Below are 24,391 nucleotides of genomic sequence, written 5' to 3'. Positions count from 1 at the left end.
ATATCATATTTAGTAAACAGTCAGGTGCACGCAGTGATTTTTCTGCTGATTCTGAATAGCTGCAACTCTTCATAAAGTTTTCCTACGAACAACTCAGACTGTTACTTGATTAATCTGAATACACCATATAGCTCCTAGAAACAGGGATTATGGGAATAGTATTCCAAAATTAAATTCTTGAAAGGTTTCATCACTTTGAGATTAGAACAGAGACTGCTAAAAGGCAATAGCACTGTCACAGAGGAGGCAGCAGAGGGGAGGAGCTGTGAACAAAGGCCATCTCATTTCATTCACTGAGGTTTTTGCTGAGCACCGTGCACTCCCTTTTTTTTTCAGTGAGAATTGCTGGAAAACAGAGACAAATCATTGAGGGGCGTTAGGGGACATCTTCCCCAAATTAAATCTGGTCCAGGAGCCCAATTAGGAAGCAAACTTTTAATTAATTTGCAGAACAGTCATTCATCCTTTCAAACAGTCAGAGGAGACTTTTGTCATAAAAATGTTGCGGTTGCAAGATGTGGATGAATCATTAGCTTTGAAGGAGTACAGAACTGAAGCTGACCTACAGCTGCCTGAGGTCTCTTCCCAGCTGTGAACTCCCTGAAGATTTTGTTCTGCCCAGGCAGATTGAACTGATGGATCAAAAAACGTTATCCTGAACATCATTATCTATTTTAAATAAGTGCATACTGAAATAATTTGGGTGTGGCATTAATTTTCAACTGCTATTCGTAGTGGGCATAGCTAAAATGAACCATGCACAACCAACACTGAAATGGAGGAAAACTGAAAGGACTGCAATGTTTAGGAAATATCATGTACAACAAATTACAGGAAACCTAAGTATATTTAAGTATACATACATTGAACACTAAAATATACAGAGATTTAACAGTACTCCGTAAACATACTTTGGAATGTATTGACTTGCTGATAATTACATGAGCAGTCCAGAGTCCATGCTCACAAGTACACCTCCACAGGAACCACTGATAACAACCGTATAGCTGCCCACAGCTCCCAGCAATGCATATAATACATTTCTGCTGCCTGGGATGCATAATGCCTCCTCTGCACAGATGGTATTCAAGAACTGAGCTCTTAAAAATCTTCATTCAAATGAGAGTTCAAAAGCATGATTCCTCAGATACTGTCCAGATATGTGAGCCAGAGGTGCCTCACAGAACAAGAGAGCATATGGAAACCACGTAGAAGCTGCCATGAAAATCTTCCTTTTCCACTAAACGTGTGTAGCTACCCAAGGAGGAAAGCACCAGCAGCCCGCGGCCTTGTTAGCAGGCTGTGCCTGCTGCCCAAGGGCTCTACAGCTCAGCAATGCCCAAACAAAGCAGCCCTGGGACCTGAGGCAGCATGCACTGTCTGTTCAGTAGCAGCTTCGCAAGAAGGATCAAAGATCAAAGCACACGGCAAGTACTCCTCAGAATTAGCAGTAACAGCTTCTGGACCGAGTTTTTGTATTCAATATCCAATTAACATTAGATCACAACATACTTCTTAAAGATGATTTCCTGAATTTATTTTTTTCACATTCTACTTACATATTTCTGTTTCTGTAACTCCCTTTAGAACACAAATCATCACAACAAACCTATAATTAGACGAGTCTAAAAAGTATGAGAAAATGTATCCTGGCTTCATTTATATAATCCAATTTATATAATGTATAATACATCACAAATTGAAACAAAATCCATTCAGGTTGATAATAACACCCATCTTCTCATTCAGGTGGATATGAATCAGTGCTTTTCAGGGTTACTGCACACCAATATTTAGGTGTAAAAAAAGAAATCGTATCCAATAGATACCTAGTGCAAATTTAAATATTTTCTAGTCATCTGTTACAGACAAGCACTCAAACATCACGCTATGTTAGAGTTTGTAATAAAACCCCAGTTGGAAATTTTCGGAGGCACAAATCTGAGTCTGAGCACAAACAGGATCTACATCATCCAGACAGTGCAAACTGAAGGTGATCAATCATCTCAGGCACAATAATACGTAATGACAAATACAGTTGTAGTTTTGTTGTGTTTTGTTTTTTTTTTTAAATTACTTTTTTTTTTATCAGCTCTTGCTATTTTAAATACAATAAAGTCTACTGAATAGACTCTTTTTGGGTTTTTGGACTTGTCCTACTATGATCAAATTTTCAAATAATTTTGAGTAAAAAATTAATAATGCATTTTGGAAAAGCATACTAATAATTAATGTTAATCTTCAAATATACCATGACTATTTTAAAGCCCATGTCTGATTCGTTCAGTGCTTTGGGCTACTTGGAAATTTTCACAATGGTAACAATAACAGAACTTCACTGAGGACAGAGAAACCTCTGTCATTCAGGACACCACATTCAAAGCAGGGTCCAGAAATTTCTGTTCTAATTTTCAGAATTCTCTTTTCCCTTGTATTTTTTTTAAGAAGACAACAAAATTGTCAGGGAAGCTCCTGAAGCTCAATTGTGAGAATTAATATGCAGAATTTATTTTTTAACCTTACAGTATTTTAATATTTAAAAATAAAACACATCCTCCCAAAGCCTTTCAACAGGGGAAATATATTACATACATTCAAAAAATAGCATAACCCAGTATATTTGATAATCCAATCACTGATCTATCACTGACTTAAAATCATGTCTATACACAGGCCAAAATCTTCCATTTTGACAGTGGCAGGATATGGCTTATCATTGATGTTCAGTTGCTTTTACAAACACAATAAGAAGAACTTGGTGATCAGACACAGAAGAGACATATATGATGGACTCAATATTTGTTGGCAAGTGATCTTAATGCCCTGTGAACCACCACTTGCTCTAGGAGAACCCTGCTTCATGCAGCACAGAGGATGGAATAGTCCTTACTGCATGTTGAATTAATATCTGTATCCCAAAATCTGAAATGGATTTACTTCACTTCTTTTCTTCTTTTAGTCTTTTAATACTGAATATCAACATAACTCATCTGTACATGAGTGTATATATCTATATATATATATAGATACACACCCACATATAAATATACAAAAGTCTGTACTGCTATTCATACACCTGCTAGAGAATCTATTACATAAATTTTGGAATGGGAACTAATTTATTTCTTATCTTTCTTTTGATTAACTTTTATATAAATATAAATGAGGGAGGGAACACTGCATGGAAGAAACAATGTCTTTTACATTTTAGCAACTTCTTAATACTCCAAAAATGCAGCTTTCAGAGGCACAACTAGCAAGTAGAGCTGCCTGCCTGAGGTTTAATCCATGCCACCACTACCAAGACAAAAAGATTACAGCGCAGACCTTCTCTAACACCAAAGATATGAAAATTAACCAGGACCTCCTTTGTAACTTATTCAACTACTCTGGAGCAAGAAAGGTAGTAATTTTAATATTAACAGAATGAGGATATTCATGAGAAATTTGTTTCTTTGAAGTCCTTGAGTACAAAGCAAGAAGTTGATTTTACAGCTATCCACAGGAAAAGCATTGTGATCAGTTATTTCATTTAACCAAAATATTGCATTTTCAGTGATTTCGAGAAATTTGGAAACTTAAGTAAAATCTGAAGAACATGAAAAAAAACATATAATAAATAAATGCATAAAATCCTGCTAAACATCTGATGAAGAGTTATGGCAAGAGGGAAAAGCATACCTTATCTTGTTTAAAAGCATAACCCTTACTATATGATTGTAAAGTGATTTCTCTCTGTTTAAAAGAAAAAATCCTCCACCTTTCACAACACCACAAGGTTATTCTATGAAGTAAAACTCTTTCTGGGGAAAGTAATTTTTAAAAATCTATGGAGAAGCTTCATGCTTGTGAGGCTTTTAAAATCACAATTGCTATGCAGTTAGCACTGATTAACTGGCAGCCACGAGTTCCATCAGTTCCTTTGTCTGAGTCTACTCACACATCCATGAGTGTATACTGATGAACATAAGGATCACATCATAGAACACAGCACTGTTTTATTTTAAACAGGTTTTGGTAAAGGTTCTTTATTAAATTTTTGGGCTCCGGTATAATATGCAACATAATTCTCTGATGCACTTATAAAATCTGAGTACTTAATATCACATATCCTACAAACACATGGTTCACTTTAGATGCTGGAGTGAAATTATGTAACTTTACAAAGAACATTTACCATTTTAAATCTGATTGAACAGTACTCCAAACAAGGACTGGAAACAGTTTGATATTTGTACAAACATAATCTTTTTAAAAGCATTATGCAAACCCATTTAGGAATTGCAAAGCAATGCTGAACTAAGAGACACAGCATAATATTTATTTGCATTCCATAATTTCAGTAAAATGATATGTCTCTGCTTTCCTAGTAAGGGTTTAAAATCGTCTTTTATATGACAATGAAGAAAACTTACAAATTTAACCCCCTAAAAATGAGACTATCATTATCACTCATTTTGTCTAATAGCCAGATGTTTTATTATCTTGACTCAACACAGGAGTGTCTTAGTAAGTCTGAGACCACCTCAGTAGCAGTGTTGCACTAGAGTCATTGATATGTTTTTTTACCTTTTTAGTTATGCTTTTTGGCAACATAATCTTCCCAAAAAATACTTCATGTATTGAGTGAGCTGCATCTCAGCACAGAATATTAAATGCTTCGTTCTAATTTTCTAATGCTTTCTATTACATGAAGCTGAGGCCAAAAAAGTTCAAATTACATGCAAGCATACATGCTTACAGTGTGTAAATTGAAGTTGTGTTTCTCTGGTTGCTTTGCTGGAGGGAGGCTGAAGAGTGGCTGGGAGTAAAAACCATGAATGTGCACCAGACCAGGAGGGCAAGGATATAAAATAAAACAACCAACGGGTGCCCAGGAGGAGTGTGGGATATGTTCAAGGTAAATCCCAAATAAGGATCTAAGGACCACTAGGCACATGGGATGAAAAATACACAGCAGTGCACAGGAATCCAAAGAACTAAATGCAGAAAGAAAAGACAGGCAACAAGACAGAAAATAAAGTATCCTGTTACAATTATCTGGGTCTTAAAACCCATTTAGCTGCCATTCTCCTCATCTCTCTCTAGCTAACAGCACTCTACTAACTGCAGAATGTCCTTAATAGTTTCATCCCACAGCTTTTATATATCCATGGAAATTAAACTTCTGGTAGTCATTTAAAAAAATCTGAAAATTGATAAGCAGTACTTAACTGAAGAGGTGTCTCCTTTGAGCTCATGTTATAACATCTTTAAAAACCTTTAATCCTTGAAAGCTCTCTTACATATCTGAAGATGAGCAACTGATGCACTCAGATCCACATTCTTCTCTCCCAGAGAACTTTTCAGCCATCTTCATGCTCTTTAGGGCACCCTCCCCCCCCCTCCTCTCCTTGCAGTCTGGCATATACTCTTCAGTTGTCTCTAATTCTTTTAAAAATATGCCTCGGTCTACTGAAATGGCACACTTTGTAACACAATAGATGGGTAAAAGAGAGCATGGTTCTCTACTGGAGTAAAAAAGTATATTACTATTATTGTTATGTGTACAGTATTGGAGAGTCTAACAGCCTCAACATACAGCAGCTTTGTAAAGCTACCCATTACTGCTAATTTTAGTGCCCAATTTTCCTACCAAACATTAAGTAAAAAACAAAGTCACTTTCCATATTTCCAGTTTCTCTTTTAAGTGCATTTTGAAATTACGGATTTTTTGTTATGTTTGCTACGCTGTACAGAAAGACTACAATAGCTGAGATTACAACGATTAAAATCTCTCACCCCAGAAAACCAGAATGACCACTGGAAGCACAACAAAAGCTGAAGAACCTATCTCAAGTGCAGAAGAATATCAGTTAAACGTTTTCCTAATAGGTTTTAACTTGTCTTTGGGCTTTGTGTATTTGTTAAGTGTAATCTGAACTTCAGAATTAAGGAATGACTGAAGAAAGTCATCTTTTTAATCCTAGTGTTACAATAAAATATTTCCAATAAGCAAATATTTTGTTTTGTCCACATTTAGATACCCATGAATTTGTGCTGCCTTAGAATAGCTGTATATGTAGGTCAACTCAACATAATTTTCTTTCTTCTCTTTTCTTTTTTTTCCTAAATTGAACAAAATTCCTTGCCTGGTTTTCAGTGTTTGATGCCACATTATTGCATTACCCCACCAAAGCAACTGATTGGATCTGTTCTGCACATGTGAATTAGCACCTTGTTAATTGCAGAACACATGGGTGCTTTTTTTTTCCTACGTAGAGGAACCTATTTGCTCTTCATTAACTGAAATATGTGCATGGCAAATGTATTATGAACATGGCCTCATTTCCTTTGGATCCTCTCTCATCCTCATTAAACAGAGCATATTATTACATAGTCATCTAGATTCATTTTGCAGCGCAGCATGTAATGATAGTGATTCTGTAATACTTTTCATCTGCATCTCTTTTCCTTCTGTGGTTACACTTTGTTTTTAACTTTTCCCTTTCCAAATATTGCATAGTTCACCACATGTTGAAAAGTCCTCTAATTCTTTCTAATCATTTTTAATTTATCTTTTCCAACCATATCTTAAACAGTAGCGATCAGTCCTTCTATAGCAGCAGAAGTCATTTATACTTCAGTGACAATCTCTAAGATGACTTATCATCTACCGCTTCTAGGGAAGTCTGTACATACATGTATATAAACAATGGAAATTTTTAGCATCAGAAATAGATGTCATATTAACTTCAACACTTCTGAAGCTTCATCAGAGACAGTAAGTCCTGAAAACAAACTGCAACTTTAGCTGATTATAAGATTTTTTTTGCTTGTGAATATTTTATTATCCTGTGAAATAACAAACTTGAGAGCTGGAATTAGCTCAAATTTTAAGAATATAGATAAAATGTAATCAGAAAATATATCTGTCATTGAAAGTGATTGTATTTTGTGTTGATTGCACACAGCACCCACAAGTGACCTTTTTCCCAACATATTTTTGAAACAAGTCACTGAGAGTTCAAGCTACTTGTCATGGCAGCCACCTCAATTAACACATATGAAAATAACTGTTACTTGGAAACCCAGGACAAGATAAAACAAGAGGAAATACATAATGTCTGAATGTCCTCCAGTAACTATGTCAAGACTAAGGCACCATGCTCTCTTAAGGGCAGTTTCTGTTTTCCAGCCTCAACAGTACAGTATTTGCCAGCCACAGTGTTTGTGCTACTATTCATGGAGTGTTTGACAGCAGCTTTAATCTGTGCTATCCATCTTCAGTGTCTCTACGCTACTTACTACTACAAGCTTTTTTCCTATCAGTCTTGATAGTGAAACATTAGTGGACAAGAGGTCCAACAACTGTCTACCCTTTCTAGAGAAAAAAAGACCACACCTTTGGAAATTGTTTCTGATGGATCATCAGTACTAATATGATAGGTGAATCACTTCCAATACTTTAAGTCAAAACATCTTATCCAGCAAATAAAGCAAAAGAAAAGGTTTGTAACAGTCTTCCTCTAATGTTAGACAGTGTATCCACTCTTACACTATTACACTATTCCACAAATGAGTGTGGAATTGGAAAAATAACAGCAGTTCTTTAGTATGCATTTATCTTCAAGTGCCAATTTTACCTTCTTGCAGAAGGCAACTGACTTCTGATTTTGTTCTGCAATTCTCATAGATCATTTCCATGCCAGACATTTAAGGCTGACCACCCACCATAAACACCTTCTCCTGCATCTTTTTCCCATTCCTTTTAGATACTATTGAAATCTAAATACTGTCATTTATGTCCAAAAAACTCCAAGAAATTTATTGAAATACCATCCAGATGAGAACCAGGAAGAACAAAAGCATACAGTAGTTGACAGCCTGACCTCTCATTGCTAACTAAAAGTTAAAGGTTGTTAATGAGGGCATTATCCAAATGCCTCTGAACACTGGCAACCAGGGGATACCAAGCAGCTCTCTAGAAAGCTTGTACCAGTGTTTGACTGGTACATGGTAAAGAGACTTTTCCTAGTGTTGCATCTGAGCCTCCCCTGACACAGCTTTGTGCCATATCCTCATATTCTGTCACTGGCTACTGGAATTTAAGCAATAAACAATGCTGGTAAAATCGACCTTAGCAAGATACCAACCAAAACTCATTTTTTAAATGGTATTTTAATTATTTAGAATATTCATTACTTTTAATTATTGATTTGTTATATAATAGTGCTCTAGTGCTCAGTGAAAGCTTCCACAGAAATGCCAGTTTTGTTCTATTAAACAATAACAAAATTCATCCATATCACAAAACAGCAACTGAGTGTCATTCTAAAAGTGTTACAAGCACATTCCCATAATGTATATCAGGAATATGACTAAAAAGCATATTGCTACCTGAAAAATTCTCTGAAAGATATAATTGCTCATTGAAAAGAACAATGGCATTAGATGATTTTTTCCCATTGTGTGTCAGAAGCCTGTCATCTCAAAATTCATTCTGGCTCCCACATTATAAATACACTTCAGTATTTCTATAGGCAATGCCAAAATAATCAGCAGGCACTCACTGACTTTTGCCAACAAAAGCATGACTCTTCGCACAAGAATTTTCTTGCCATTTATAAACAAAGGCATTTTGGAAGTCCATGCCTGTGATTGGCTGTGGCAACTGATACACTCCACCATAAGACAAAACAGATAGAAAATACTGATTTATTAGAAACAGTAAATATTTTACAATAACTCTATTTAAACATATAACATCTATGTTTAAAGAGGTTATTCCAGTCTATTCTTAAAATAATTTAATGCGCTAAATATTACGTGTTTTATGCATCATAAACTCAGGAATTCAATCAAATGCTGTGAAAAACCATCCTGCAAAATCAACAGATGAGTAATGCTAAGCCACAAAAATTGCAAACTCACAACCCTCTTACATTAAAAAATACTGAACATCTTACTAAGAGACAACTTTGAAGTTAAACTTCATTTTGATATGGAATAATCTCAGTCATTTCTGACAAAACTTCTTAACTTAAATGTATTTGATCTCCAATCTTGTTGACTGTTTCAGCATCGGAACACACAAAGGTTAATCTCCCATGTGCAGCAAGCTGCAAAATGCCCCAACCAACTCTTCTGGCAGCGTGTCTCACCAAGCACACGGGAAATTGACAACTTCACTGTTCTTCTGCTGCCCTTACTATGATGATCATGGTAAGAGAAATATCACAGCGAGGAGGGCCTAGCAGAAGCTGGATTTCTTCTCCAGCTATGCACCAGATATGGTATTTTCTAAATACAGCAATCATAGCTAATGTAAATAATTTTTAGGCTTTGTCTGAAGACCAAATATTACAGTTGCAATTTTTATTTATGTTCCTATAATGGAATTAGATGACACAAGACAACATACTTACAATATTTTAGTTCCTGTATCTAGGGAACAAGCAGGAACACTTCAAAATGCTAAATATTCAGTTTGTGATCCTTTGATGTTCCCCAAACGTGAAGTTCTTACCTCCTCTTCTCTATCTACTTAATTTTGTGCTCTCTTCTTGATACTGCACAATTTTTATCTCTTATTTAAGAAGAAGAATGCCCTGGATAAGAAACTAAAAAAGTAGAAGTCAAAGCCATCTTCATTTTACTCCATTTCTATGAATTTAAAAGGTTAATATTGCATGTGGTTCACACAACAAAAAGAAGGAAATTACTCCATTTTTCTGCAACTGAAAACTCTGAGAACTGAGGTTTTATTCAGATTTTTCTCTGGGTTAGGTCAGGTTTGGGTTGTTTTCTGTGTTTTTTGGTTTTTTTTTTGTGGTTTATGAGTTCGTTTTTGTTTTCTTAGGGTGCTTGGGTTGTTTTTATTTCCTTATTTCAAATTTCTATTGAGTTTTTCAAGAGATCACCTTACTAAAATAAGGAAAAAGAAAGAAAAGTTCTAGAAAACAGTTCAGGATTTGATTCATGCAACTGTGTCATGCCAAAGAACAACACTGATATACTGTTCTTCAAAACACACATAGCAATACCATAAATAAGAAAACACTGCAGGTTGGTGTAGTTACATTATACGGAACACAGAAATTTGTAGTTTATAATACTTCTGTCCTGGCTCCTAAGATCGTGCTTAGTCTACAAAAACCCAAAACAAATAAATAAAACTGCTCCTGAGTAAAATAATAAACTGACTGAAAAATAACCCCACTTTGTCAGAATAAAGAAATATATGCCTGCAATTGTTTTCTTCCCATTTCCTTTGCCACATGCAACACAAGTTTAGATTGAAGTTTTCGAGACTCACTGAGCAAATTGGTCACATAACTCCTCACTGGAAATTAGTTGGCTAAACTCACTGTTAATTCACATGTTAAAAAACTGTCCTTACAGCTGAACTCTTCTCTGAGGGACAAAAAACAAAACAAAACAAACCAACACACAAAAGCAATGACTAACTCACATACCAGGTAACAAAACTTACAAAAAAGTAATTTAAAGGTTTTGTCTTACCTCATTAAATCTTGTCACAAGATCTTCTACAGCATTATGTTCACCATTTGGGGAAGAAAGAATAGTAGCAGATATGGAAGCTTTAATACAAGGAAGCTTGCTTTGACACTCAGCGTTACCCAAATCCCTGGTTAAGAAGCAGAGGTAGTCAATGGGTAAGACCTTCCGGTAGAGCTCCTGCTCCTGTTCAGTGAGAATGCTGGCAACCTCCTCTGGGAACTGAATGAGGTGCTGCAGATCAATGAGCTCCTTGCTGATACCAGCCACGTTGGAGGGAAGGACACTGGAGCCAGCCATAGATGTACACGCTTGACGTTCTGAAACAAAACAAATAAAAAATTTATTGGGTTTCTCCTTTAACTCTTGGATCGGGCTGTGTGAAAGTGAGACAACTTGTTCCCGTTGCTCTTTTAAACCATTCATTCATTTACTCAGCATTATAGTACTTTGAAATTATATTTAAACGACCTAATACATTCCTTCCTTATACATGTCTAAAACTGCAGTGGGTAATGCGATCTTCAAAGACTGTCAAGCTACCTGCCAAAATGTGCTCGCTTCTTGACTTATCCAAACACCTGCTGCAACTACCTGCAAGTCATGCCAAAAGGATCATTTTGACTCTACTTCACCTCCATGTCAGAGTCTGTAGTACAGACTGAGGCAGTGGGAGTCTCTTGGCTCAAGAAATAATGTACAATGATATAGCAAAACCTTTGCAGTTAGCGCATTTCTTCATATTCTTCTTGCTGTAAGATACAACTCATCTGAACTCACTGCCCTGTTAAAAAAAAAAGTCCAAAGTTACAAAATATTTTTCATTCTTCTGGAAAAATGCATATATTTGGGAGTATTCATGTTTTATCCATTATTACAGAAGATTCATGGTAGTTTTATAATGTCCTAACAGCAACATCCCCAGAAAAATAAAACTTTTCCTAAGATGGAAGAAGCCAGACTTTGTAAAACCATGTGGGAAGCCTGAAATATCAACACAATGATTCCAAAATAGTGAGTATGAGTCTTCTGACATGATAAGTTTAGAATGGGCACTCTGAACAATAATTTTTCAAAAATTACTTAAATATATAAACAGTCATATTAGTATATTTCTTTCCAGGAAGAAAGAGTTTATTTTCCAGTGTTGCTTATACCTTTAGAGGTTTTTTGCTCACATAAATGGATTATACACTCCAGATCTACTTTGTAACTTGACTTTTTTCATATCAACGCATTCTCATTTCACACGGTGCACATCTTCCTTCTGTTCTCTAAATCAAAATGTTCGTACTGACTGATTACAATTCATTCCCTTGTAGCAAACAAAATATGCTACATGGTTTTTCCCTGGCTTTATTCTTTTTTCAGAAAATGTGATCAAAAAAGACAGAAAAATGCCTTTTCTTCATATAGTTCACGAAAGGTTGGAAGATAAATTACACCAGACCTAAATAAAGTTGGTGGGCTAACAGAACCTGTTGGGAAATTTTCAAGTACTTAAACACTTTGGAAAGAGCCAAGGAGTAATTATTTCTGAGCATAGACTGGCAAGGAAAAAAGTAATGGACTTAATTTGCTGTAAGAAATATTCCAGTTAGACAGTATAGAACAGATGCAACTCCAAGGACAGTACAGATATGAAGAAATCTGTCACTGAAACTCCTGCAAGAAAGATCAGAGAAAGAGACAGTTAAGAACACCATGTTGACATGTTGATCCTATTTTGGGCAGCAGTTGAATCGCTGTGAGTTTCTAGGTTTTCTTTCAGTGTTGGCTTTGGTTCTACATGGGGCTCCAGTTCTGCTCCAGTTTTGTTTTCCATTTCATTATATGCAGATCAGTTCTGCCTTCTTTAGTAAGAAAAAAGCTCTTGAAAGCTCATTTGGGCTGTTTTTAACTTTATAACAGAATTTAAGCATGTGTAAAAATAAAAACAATGCTCATTCGATATCATAGAAGTTGCACATTTGCATATATGAACTGAACTATCACCATCATAAGCAGAAAAAAAGAAAGAAGAGGATAAGGAACTCAACAGAAAATCTCTTCCCATCCATTTGCCCCCAGAAGACTCCTTCCCAACTCACGCACCTCCCAGGCAGGATGAGCATCCAGGCAGAGAAGCAGAGAAGTGCTGTTGTGTCCGCCTCTCCTGTGCCTCATGCTACAGCCAAGATGTACAGGCTGAGCCTGTGCTAACATTCTACTTCATATTAGCTACATACTTTTGAAGGGAATCTTGCAAATAGCCCCACTTGTAGTGCTGCATCTTGCAGTCTTAAGAGCACAGAAGCTGGATCCTTGTCAGATGAAACAACAGCCTGATGGGTGAACAATCTGCCCCCAGGGGGCAGTTAATGTATCCCCACCGCCAACAAGTCCTCACCATCAGTGGCACCAGGTTCTGGACAGGACTGAGCTCAGTTTGGGTAGAACTGGGCTTGGCTGCAGGAGATCAGAAAGCACACGAGACAAGATTTGTACGGCTAATCTAACGTCACAGAAATAGATGCTTTGCTGATTCAACATTATCTGGCAACTGCAGTTACAGACACTTAATTATTATCTATCAATATTATAGCAAAGGAAAGCATAACACCAGACTTGACTACCAGTCAAGTAGCTACTCAGGGAGGAGGAAGAACATACGGTTGAAGATGAGCTATTCCCCAGTGCACTGCTTGCTGATGAGATTTTGGATGCTTGTAAGGAATCCTCAAAAATTTACCTTCTCCATTACAATACCAACAACAAAAAGTTTCCAGATTCACACTTGCAACAGGGCTACACTGCATATTGTCCCAGAACTGCCATGCCTAGGCATAACCCTCCTCAGTGCTGCTTCTTACTGTTTCACACATCTAAGAACGAGGCCCTAAACAGTGAAAGGACCGGGTGCAAGAGGACTTATCCACAGTGCACTTCTAGACTCCCTGAAACTGCTGGAAATGTATCATCCAAATTTCATTTTACTCACTGCCCATTGATCAAGACCAGCAGAAAGTTAATGCATTTTCAATGCATTTTCAATGAAACTGAGGGACAGCACCATGCTCTGTTGCAACATCTTTGAAAGACAGCTTCATTTTAACAGGAAAAAGAAGCTCTCAGAAGGAAAATCTTATCATGGAAGCTAAGATGACTGGTCACAGGCTAAATAAGATCAACCCCATTACTGCTGCACTTGGAGGGAAATACAAACTAAACTCTTCCTGTTCCAAAAACTGACTTACAGACTAGTATTTTTAAGTCTTTGTTAAAATGAAAGAACTAGAAAAGCGTTCTGTCTTAAAAGCCCAAGAAATAAGCCACTGCAGCAGAGCACTGCTGATATCCAAGGAGAGGAGCACAGCCAAGCAGAACTGTAAAGGCTCATACCTCACGGCTCAAGTGTGGATATAAATACTGAACAAGTGGAAATATAACTTATTCCTGGAATATTTTTACACCTATAAATATATCCATAATTCGCATCCTTGCATACAATGACTGTTGATATACGTCACCCCTCCAGAATCTGATCTTTCATCTTTCCCTCTTCTAGCCTCCTGCGTTCTGTCACAGAAAATCCAGGATCCCCACTCAGCTGCACCACGCTCCCACCCATGATTTACACCCTGCACAAAAGTCTCCTCCTATGCTCTCTTTCCATACTAATCTAGCCCTTTTTTTTCTGGACTCTTTTTTTGTTTCTTTTTCCTGTCTATAACTTTCATAATTTTTCATGATCTGCATTGCTCTGTTTGCTGGTTTCTGCTGTGAAACTTCCTATCACTCCCATCTACAAGTCCTCCAGCTTTCTGTTGTCTCTCTCAGGAAACAGATGCTATCTTTCTGCGCTTCATAGTCTTGGGATTAATTTGCAGAATGAAACTGCTTTCGGGCAAAAATCACAGACTTCCTGCTTAGAGTTAAGGCAGGGGATAATTCTCAATAAAATTAGCAAATCAGCTGCCTCTGCAGCAAGTTGCAATATTCTCTGCGTGGTGCCATGTCAACTTATAGCTAAAACTGCAGAAGAAAATGGGAAAGACCTTCACTATTCATTTGCAAGTTGTCTAACACTGGAGTTGACAGATTCGTTTATCCTTTTGATAAACAATCTAAGCAGATAATCTTTTAAAGAGGAAGCATTGCTTCTATTAATCAAAACAAGATAACCTCTGCCAAGCATTTAAAGAGGACTCACAGGTTGACTTCATTTCTGATATGCATGGGAACAAAACGCCTCATCTTCTCTAATAAAAGAATGAGAGAAAAATACAGAATGACTGCTCTGGAGAATTATTCAGCCCCAGCACATCAAAAAATCTTGAAAAAATGCTATCTGAAGAAATCGTTCTTCTGCTTTTTTTTCAAAAAAGAAATTTACAAGGTTTTACTAAGGAGCTCTTGCACCAACAAATAAGCGCTCAACTTTTATTAGTATAAAACTTAGAATTTTCACAATTCTTTTCAATTTGCAACCTTTAATTTGTCTATGCTGAATAAACAAAGCCCAAGTATTTAAGTAAGTAAATCCCCTGTGCATGTGTGTTTGTGTGTACATGAAAGTTCCAAGACAGTCTTGAAAACCTGGATTTTTGCTGATCTTTTTTTTTATTAAACTGTATTATGCTTGTGTTCGATATATGAGCATGAGACTGATTTGTGATTTTTTGAAAATGAAAAACAAGGAGCTCACTTTAAAGAAAAATGAAAAGATACTTTCATCAATAAAAACATTAAAAATTCTGCTGGAGGGCCAGTGTTTATTACTGTAATCTTTCATATTTTTTCCACGTTTCTATGTTCTACTAAACAGTCCTTGTGCAACATGCATAACTTCCTAGCAACAAAAGCAAAACAATCTGCTTATTTACCATATTACTTGTAAAGCTAAAATTAAAAGGTGCTTATTTCTTAGATTTTATTCCATCATTCATACAAATTATTCGCTGATACACAACGTGTTATAAATGTTGAGCTGCTGCCATCAGTTTTCTCTAAGCAGAAATTCAGTACTGGCTTTCAGCGAATAAACGGAATTCATAGAAAGACAGAAGGAAAACAAATACTGCCCTGAATGTAACCACACAAATGTCAGATGTGCTAATCCTGCCCAAAATTGCAGTTGCCAACCATTCAATTTGTACTTTGATAAAATCACGTCACTTTCCATGTGAATTCTGACCAAGTAAGGACAGTGGCACAGAATTACTTTCATCCAAACTCAAACACATTAACTCTTAAACTGGTATGAGTAGGAATCTGCTATGCATCGTTACAGAGAGAATTCACCCAGAAAAAGCCACTTGCTTCTTGAGATAAGTACAGTTTAGCAAGAGGAAACTTGCCAATGAAATGAAAGCTGACTCTCAGAGAAGTCTGGTGATTTGACAAATGAGGTAATAGGATTTATTAGTTTTATTTCTAGGCTGCTTTTCCTTCCATACTTATCTTGAGAAGAAAAACAAAAAGTATTCTCTATTAGGTATTCTCTATTACTCAAAATCAGTGGTTTGAAAATGATAAAAGCGAAAATTAGAAACATTAAACAAATGTTCTCTATCTAGAAGGCTTCTGGGAGAAGTTCCTGTGAAAATCAAGTGTTCTAAAGCAGAAAACAGGTTTCAATAACCACAACAATAAAAGTAATTATCAAGGATATTATGACATCTTAATATTCAGTTGACAACAGACTGATAATAAACACTGAGTCCATGAAATTATACTGCTGTGACTGAAATTATACAAAATTCTTAGGGGATTATTTTTTTCAGCCATATTAAAAGGTAATGCGTACTATAAGTATCTACATCAGTAAAAAAAAAATATTCCCACTGTATCACTATCATGCAATAACTGGATTAATATAAGTGTTTTTAGAAAACAGTGCTACAGACATCATCCCAACTGTTCCTTTGCAGTGTGCATTACATTTACAATGAAAACATGAAGAAGAGACAAAGGTGAACAACTGTCAATAGATAATAGATAATACAGAAGAATTCTGTTCAAAAAGAGCAAAAATACAATAAAAGCTTTTCTAGAACAGAAAACACTTAGATATGGAGTGCATGGCAGTTTAATTGAACACAAGCTTTAGATACAGATCATTATAACTGCGTCCTATAGGCTTCACCCTATCCCAGTACTGCAAGAACCCAAACAGAGAGTTTATTCATTTCCTGTTCATCTGCTGTATAATTAAAAACATTTCTCTATCTTTTAATGAACATGAATTCACTGCCATCAATTTGGAATGCAAATAACTCACTCCAGTATTGAAGGCCTGATATTAAATTCAGTAGGAAGGTTGCCATAAAACATTATCAAGGGCAAATTCAATTTCACTGCAGAAATAACTGCAATCAGTGGATCCTATTTATTCTGCAAATTTACTTATCAGGTAATTTACTAGCCAGGTAATCAAAAAATCAAAGACCTACACTTTCTCTCTCAGTATCCCTAAACCAAGCAATGTGAGTTACCTCTTAAAACTGTGTGCACTGTAAATTAATAGCAGGGAAACAGTGGAACCATAAGGCATTCATGCTAAATAAAACTGGAGCTTAGTATGACCTGAGCATCAGTGAGCAGAAGATAATATTCTGAGAAAAGGGAGATTCCCAGACAGTGATTTGAAGAAGATGAGATCAATTTACCCAGGGTCTGTAAGGAAAATAATCTGTTTTCAAAAAAGTAACATCACAGACACGCTCTGGATGCACTTTTTCAAGTTTGAAACAGAAACAGCAAACTTCACAGCTCGTTCGTGAATGGATGCTCTGAGTTTAATTTGACTGTGATAATAACAAGACAATTGCAGAAGGGGCTCTCCAGTGCTGCAGCCATGAGTTATCACAGCAGGCCAGATTAAAAGAACACTGGTTTCTAAAGAATAGTGGGGAAAAGGCGGACATCACCTGGAGAAGTCAGAATTTTGCTGGAAATAGATCTCTAAGAAACTGTAATGCCTAAATAAATATGTAGCTCACTCCAAAAGTAATGCCTCCTATTTATTTCTATGGAAACTACAACAGATACAAAGAGCACAAAAACACTGTAGAGCAAATTCTCAGCTAATTTTCACTAGCAAATTCTCACACTATTTTTCAACAGTCACCACCACTACCTATGCATCTTCACCAGCAATGAACCACAGCCTGCACACCTGCAGTGGTGACCCACTGTTGCCACAGCTGAAATGCACTACTCACTCTCACTGTGTGCTCACATCTACTGTTTGACCTCCATAAACATGCAACAAGCATTCATGAATGTCAGTGGGTGCCATTTTTCCACATGGAAGAATTCAATGACACATCTTTGCTTCATATACACTTCCATGACAGACACCATTATGTCAGACTGCCCCTCTGCTGCCATCTGTCACACACCAACAATATGTAATGGAATACTGGTGGGATGATTCAACCTCTACTGCCATACCACCACCATCCACATCTGTTATTAAGGGCCAACATAATAAACTAGGAGGCATTATTTTCAAAGCAGCCTTTGTATTTCTATTCAGGCTGAGATTTTATCATTGAACAGAGTCATGAAACCCCTGAAGAGAACTTGACAAAAGGCAGCATCACAATGACGTATAAGTGAATTAAACTACAATTGCATTCCACTAAATCCTGATCTCATGAGCTGTGCAGCACAATGGCTTTTGCCAGAGACAAATATATGCAGTGCTTGTAACCCTGGCAGCAAATTACAAATGACTGCTTATTCCTAAAATCAGTTCTTGCTTTAGGAAACAGCGAAGGATTCTGTTTTGAAAAGCAGGCTCATCTGTGTTTTCTTACAGCATCAGTCAAATAAAACCCCAGAAAAAAAGAGAAGTTGTGAATAGTTGGAGATGCAATCTTCCTTCATCCTTTCTGACTGAAAATGAATTTCACTAAACAAATGGCATATGCAACAGGACTGTTGAGATATGTTTAGACCTGGGAAATAATAACTGTTTTTGTTTTGTTTTTACCACAAAGGATATGCATACACTGCCATAGGGCAAAATTCACACACAGAGAAACATTAATTCAAATTCTGAAATTGTTTAAAGAAAACTAATATGAAGATTTAATTTATATATTAAAATTGAATTAACAGGTACAAGTTCCTTCTGACAAGTATGAACTGAAAAGCCATTTAAGCACTGCTTGTGCTTAATCAATTTAGATGACCCTGTGTGTAAACTAAATATACACACACTGACATACTATACAGAAGGAATTTAAAGTGAATTATCACCATGACTTCAGCTGAGACTGCTATGCCTGTCTCCAGCATCCATGGTGTACAGCTATGAAGTGCCTTGTGCAATTACATCTACACTGCTGCTTATATAATGGCAGTGCAGCCCAGAGATTTACTACTCTGCTAGCCTGATTCATTCACAGAAATATCGTGCAGTAAAGATGAATTTGGCTGTTTATCTCTGAGTTACAAATACTGTCAGTCAATACGATTAACCAAGCATTTCCAGCTCCACACGCTCTTTGGCTGGTACTGGTTACAGCTGATAGAAACAATTACAGACCTGTCCGTAAGAAATGTATGAGTTGGTTTTGCTTCTGACTGTATTCTCACTGGAAGAAAAAAAAAGATAGCAGATAGTGGCTTTTTAACAGTAATTTTCACTATGTCAAAACAGCAGCAGATCTCAGAAAAGCTCATGCTTTGTGCTGATTTCCTAATTGCTTTGCAGTTCATGACAGCTAGCAAAGTGCTGGGGACTGTGTCCTCCTGCAGATACGCAGGGACAACTAGCAGTGCCTCCAGAATATCTGCAGAAGAATCGGTGTGATACTATGGGTTAGACCAGACAGCAAACATTTCTAGTGTGTCTGAAATAACAAGCTCTGAAGATAGTGACTGAACAGATAACCACCAAAGCAAATGGCTGCTTTAGTTACAAAGAGCACTTCGTCTTATGCAAGATTTGGCTGGCACAAATGCTTATTCACAGACCTTAGGGAGGGATGAACCAACAGCATGTGTATTGCCAAAAGTCTGAAGAGATCCACCACTTACATTTATACAGAAAGCAGCCTTATTGCTTCCAGTATACATGCTTGGCAATGGGCCACCTGAGCCCTGCTATTTTTGTGGACGTTCACCTCCTACTGTAGCTCATGAAACCTCATACATCTGATTTCAGAGCACCTGCCAAAAGAACGTTAATTACAAATTTGGTGGATCAATAGTGAGTGTGCAATCAACTGGTTGAAAATTAGGTCCCCAAAGCTATTTGACACCAATATGGCATTTGCCTTGCTGCACCTCACAGTGCAACAGTAGATTTAAAAGTAACTTCTAGCCACCTTAGCAAGTGACATCACTACAGTGCAAAGATGACAGATTCCACTATTACTAAATCAGTGTTTTCAGAGATGATTTAAGGACCAGGCAATGGATAAGACGATTCAGTTCCCTCACCAGATTAAGGGTAGAATTTTCACTAAATTTCAGGCCAATAAAATTTTTCAAGCTAGTTCTGAAATTACATCTGTTTATGCAAAGATTACATCCAGACAGCATACCATACCTCCCAAATGATGCTGAGGCAATCTTTTGGTTGTCACTTTCTATCTGACCTACTCGGGAGAACCATCTCTCCTTCTAAGTATTCTTCCAGTCCTAACCTCAATTCCTCTGTCTTCCATTTTAAAATCTCACTGTGGCTTAGATTATTACTACACAAAATGGTGGTTGGATTGAAGCAGTGGTGACCAGAAGCAATGGTGATTCAGTTGAACTCTTCCTATGGAGAGATACAGAAATGCTAATCTTCTGGTAACCTGTGACAAGAATCCACTGTCAATGATTATGTGTCACACCGTTCAACATTGCTGCCTTAAATTATAGCAGCTACTTACAGTACAGTGATAGCAGCTACTTTGAAGAATTTCTTCAGCAAACTCAGATGCTCCATGAGCAGATTATGACTGCTCTGAGCAGAAGGAAATTCCTGCCAGTATGCTGCCAGGCTTGGTGTTGAACTGTTTCAGATTTTTCCTTATTTTCCTGCAATGAAATCTCATCAAATGAATCCTCTCCTCTGCCACTCTCCTGGAGATGTTTTCAGCAATATACTGCTTTCACATACACTTCATTAATCTTTCTTCTAAAGGCTGGCACATTAGTAGCCTATCAGAACCTTGAGCTTCTAGCAATATGGCAACATATTAACTAGAAGAACAACTCTGTATGCAGCATCTGTATTCAAAAAGGGGGTTGGACTCGATGATCTCTGGAGGTCCCTTCCAACCCCTACAATTCTGTGATTCAATTCTGTGAAAATACTGGATAGAAAAAGTGTACTGCATGGAATGTTAAGTTCAAAAGCTAAATAAACACATATATAAATTACTAGATAAATTACAGCACCTAAAAAGAACAGTTGAAAGGGAAGACTTATGAGTTGACTTTGGAGGAAAATGAGTGTTTTAGAAAAAGAAGTGCATGATTCCCATTGCAAAAAGAGCAAGTTTCTGCCTGAGTTAAAGCAGAACCCAAGCTATAACAACATCCACAAAAACTGATACAAAATAACTTCCAAAATCATAGCACAGTTTCTGTGCACTGACAGGACAAAATAAAACACATGTATCTCTGCGTTAACTTTCCAAAAGAGAAATATCTAATGGCTACACAGAGCACAAGAACTTCAGATCAGGTTCCAATATTTGAATATTTTTGACAAGATGGATGAATTTTTTTATTATTATTATTTTTTTTTCACATGGATACAGTGGGGAATAAAAAATTTTTAGGTACCCATTTCAGCTGAAACTTATGATCTTAACTTTCATATTTACCTCTTTCAAACTATGAAGCCAAATGAAGAATAGCTGTAGTAAGTCACAGCACTTACAATGCAAATAACTCTAAAACCACAACAACAGACATCTTAAATATTTCAAAATCTCAGCTTAGAAACCTTCCTTTCTAGCCTGGAGGTGCTGGATTTCCACGCTGGCAACCTCTGCATGTAGTTAATAGTCTACTGCAACTTGCTCCTCAGCTGCAGAACTTCTAACAGCCATCAAAAACACAACCCCAAAATGCATTCTTGCCTTTAAGATCCTCAGAAATACATTTCACAACAAACATCATCTTTCCTACTTTGGTCTTACCTTGAAGGCCAGGCTACATGCATCTACAGTCTCTTCAAAGACACTGGGGAAAGACAAGTATATTTTCCTATCTTGTCCAGCTACTTAAATAGCACAGAGAATAGGAAAACTTAAGTTCAAGGAACTATTTCAATGAAAATTGTTTCACTCTGGAAAACAATCATTAAATATAGTCCTTTGAGGTAAAAATGATACAAAAGGTCTCTACAGCTTCAGCGTCACACACAGTGAAGCAAATAGCAAAGCTGCCTATGACATCAGCAGTAAAAGATGAAGACCAGATGCCAAACTGAGAAATTGATTTTAATGACAATGTTGTCAAGGAATTTGGTGAGAATTAAGTGTGATTTGATAAACGGGTGGTCTTAATGATTAATATATTTTTCCTTTTCAATCTTCGTATAAATACTATCTGATGTGTGACAGATCCTACCACAGTTTCCACACAAACCAAAAGAGGCAAATCAGCTGCATAAGGTATTTCTGCTGTTATTCTTAGTGATTATTGGAATAAAATGAATTCAAGTCATGTCCAGTAAAAACAAGACTTGATTAAATGTTCCCAATTTAAGCCCTGGAATTTAGCAGTGAAAGAATTTTAAAGGAACGTAATACACTTGAAAAATGTTTGATCAATTCAAAATTTTCATCACTCTGCCTGCTCTCAGCATTTACCCAAACAGATTCTGATAATAACATTAGTTTGAGATCTGTCCTCTATGTAATTATTTCACAGAGAAAGGAGAGAGAATAGAACTCCTAACAGAAAACACTGCTGATACTCAGTTGTCCTCAAAGTATCTTTGTGTGATTTGCTAAGAAAATGCACACATCCTTTATATATTGCATTTTATCTGACACAAATTCCACTTATGATCCCTATATCTGTAGAAGAAATGTTCCATCACATATCTTTGCCAATTAACTTTGGGAAGAACTCTGTATCTCATTTTTCTGTAGGCTCTGAACACACCATGATGTGAATATTTTGCAAATGAGAGAATCATTACATCCAACCAACACCTTCACATTTTGAATGAAAGTAAAATTCAGGAAATCTGAGTTTAAAATAACAGTAATAATTACTTACATACAATAACCCCTAAGACATTAGACATGCCTAATACAGAAGGTAGCAGGATGTATCAAGGTATCAGTCAATAAAATGAAATAGAACATTACTGTGGTAATAATTTTCTATTACTTAAGCCAGCAGTGGATAGCAGGAAAAACCCACTGAAACAGTATGGTCTTTCAAAGTGCTGTTATAACGAAGCATTTTTTATAACAGAACTTAGAAAGATTCTTAAAAAAAGGATTGATAAGAATAGTGAATTCTGTACTGCTATAAAGAAATATTTATTACAGTGCAGTAATTCCACCCCTGGGTTCAACTCACTGTATAAAGGAAAATCTGAAAGGAATCTCATACGTGACTGAACGCATGAACCAAGTACACATTTAAACAAAATACCAAAACATAGAGAAAAATGATGAACTAGAAATAAATGAATTGGTTTCACAACAGAATGAATGGCCATTTAGCACATAACACTTCATTATTAAAGAAATGGCATATGGTATTTCAAGAAATTCTAAGAGTATTCACTGGGATTGGTCAAAAAGAGAGGAAGGTGTTTCAGAAGTGAAAAGAAATACACCATAGCAAACAGGAAAACCCTGAGAAACTTTCCACTTCCGTGGTGACCCAATCAATACATAGCTGCATTTCTTTCTTCTACTGGGAGTTAAGTGTGATCTATCTTCAAAGCTAGTATTAAAACAGGCACATCCACTAACTAATGCAAAAGCAATTTTGGATTATACAGGCACAGTCTCATTGAGTTAAGCATGCATACTTTAAAGAAATATACTTAGAGACAGAATAAAAGGCATTTTGGCTTAAAAATTATTTTAACAACTAATAAATGTCTTCGATGTTTAGAGGTATAATGGAAATAATAGAAGAGGATATAAAAAGAAGACAAACAACCAGAAACAGGTTTTACTTTTTCTCTGAGATATATGATATAATGGGCTAAGTTCTACAAGTACTTTTCTGATCAAAATTGGGTTACTTTAGAAATGCTTTAAAATGAATTTTTAAAAATAGAAAAAAATTGTATAATGTGTTTATGTGTTTACACAAATGAAAGAATCTATTAGATATTTTCTTCCTTTCAGAATGCAGTTTTCAAATTTTGAAAGGTAACCGTAGGAAGCACATTTCAATGCAAACATTTAATTAACTCAATTACCAGAAAACTTTCAAATGAGTTTTAACAGCAGGCATTCTTAGCAAGTTTGGTTTGCTGTATAAGCAAGATGCTGGGAAGCTAACAATAGTAAGTGCATTAATTTATGAAAGATTAGCATCATTTCACAACTTCCCATCACAGTAAGTCATGTATGTGCTGTTATATCATGTCTGTCTGTCTTCTAAGAAAGTACTGCAGCCAACAAGCTATTCTTAGCAAGCTTTCTAGAATCACCGGGACTTGTCCTGGGAGCCCACTTTAAAGGATGCTGGGAGACATTTTAAAATGAAAGAGAGAAATTAAAATCTGCAAAACCTGTGTTCAGGACCCTCCCACTGAACAGAGAGCCCATGAAATGCAAGGACACTTTGTTTCTGTGGCCATATCCATGACCTCATCACTCCGATATGAACCACAACAGCAGTGCAGTCCAGACATGGACTCACAAATTTTACTACAGGCAACAGAGAATTTAGTGTTAACTGTAAAATTATA

At 36.4% G+C, this 24,391-nt stretch overlaps 1 protein-coding gene across 7 annotated transcripts in view; it reads right to left on the bottom strand.

Annotated features, from left to right (window-relative positions):
* Nucleotides 1-24,391, bottom strand: part of PLCE1 (phospholipase C epsilon 1) — a 149,645-nt gene that overhangs the window by 45,310 nt on the left and 79,944 nt on the right. For all 7 annotated transcript variants that reach the window (XM_052677947.1, XM_052677949.1, XM_052677950.1 and 4 more), the window contains one exon: nucleotides 10,504-10,820. In XM_052677947.1, the coding sequence (XP_052533907.1) occupies nucleotides 10,504-10,820 (317 nt within the window). The remainder of the gene's footprint in view (nucleotides 1-10,503; nucleotides 10,821-24,391) is intronic.

Source organism: Tympanuchus pallidicinctus, unplaced genomic scaffold (assembly GCF_026119805.1).
Source record: "Tympanuchus pallidicinctus isolate F22 unplaced genomic scaffold, pur_lepc_1.0 scaffold16, whole genome shotgun sequence".
NCBI lineage: Eukaryota > Metazoa > Chordata > Aves > Galliformes > Phasianidae > Tympanuchus > Tympanuchus pallidicinctus.
This window is presented reverse-complemented; position numbering and strand designations above follow the sequence as displayed.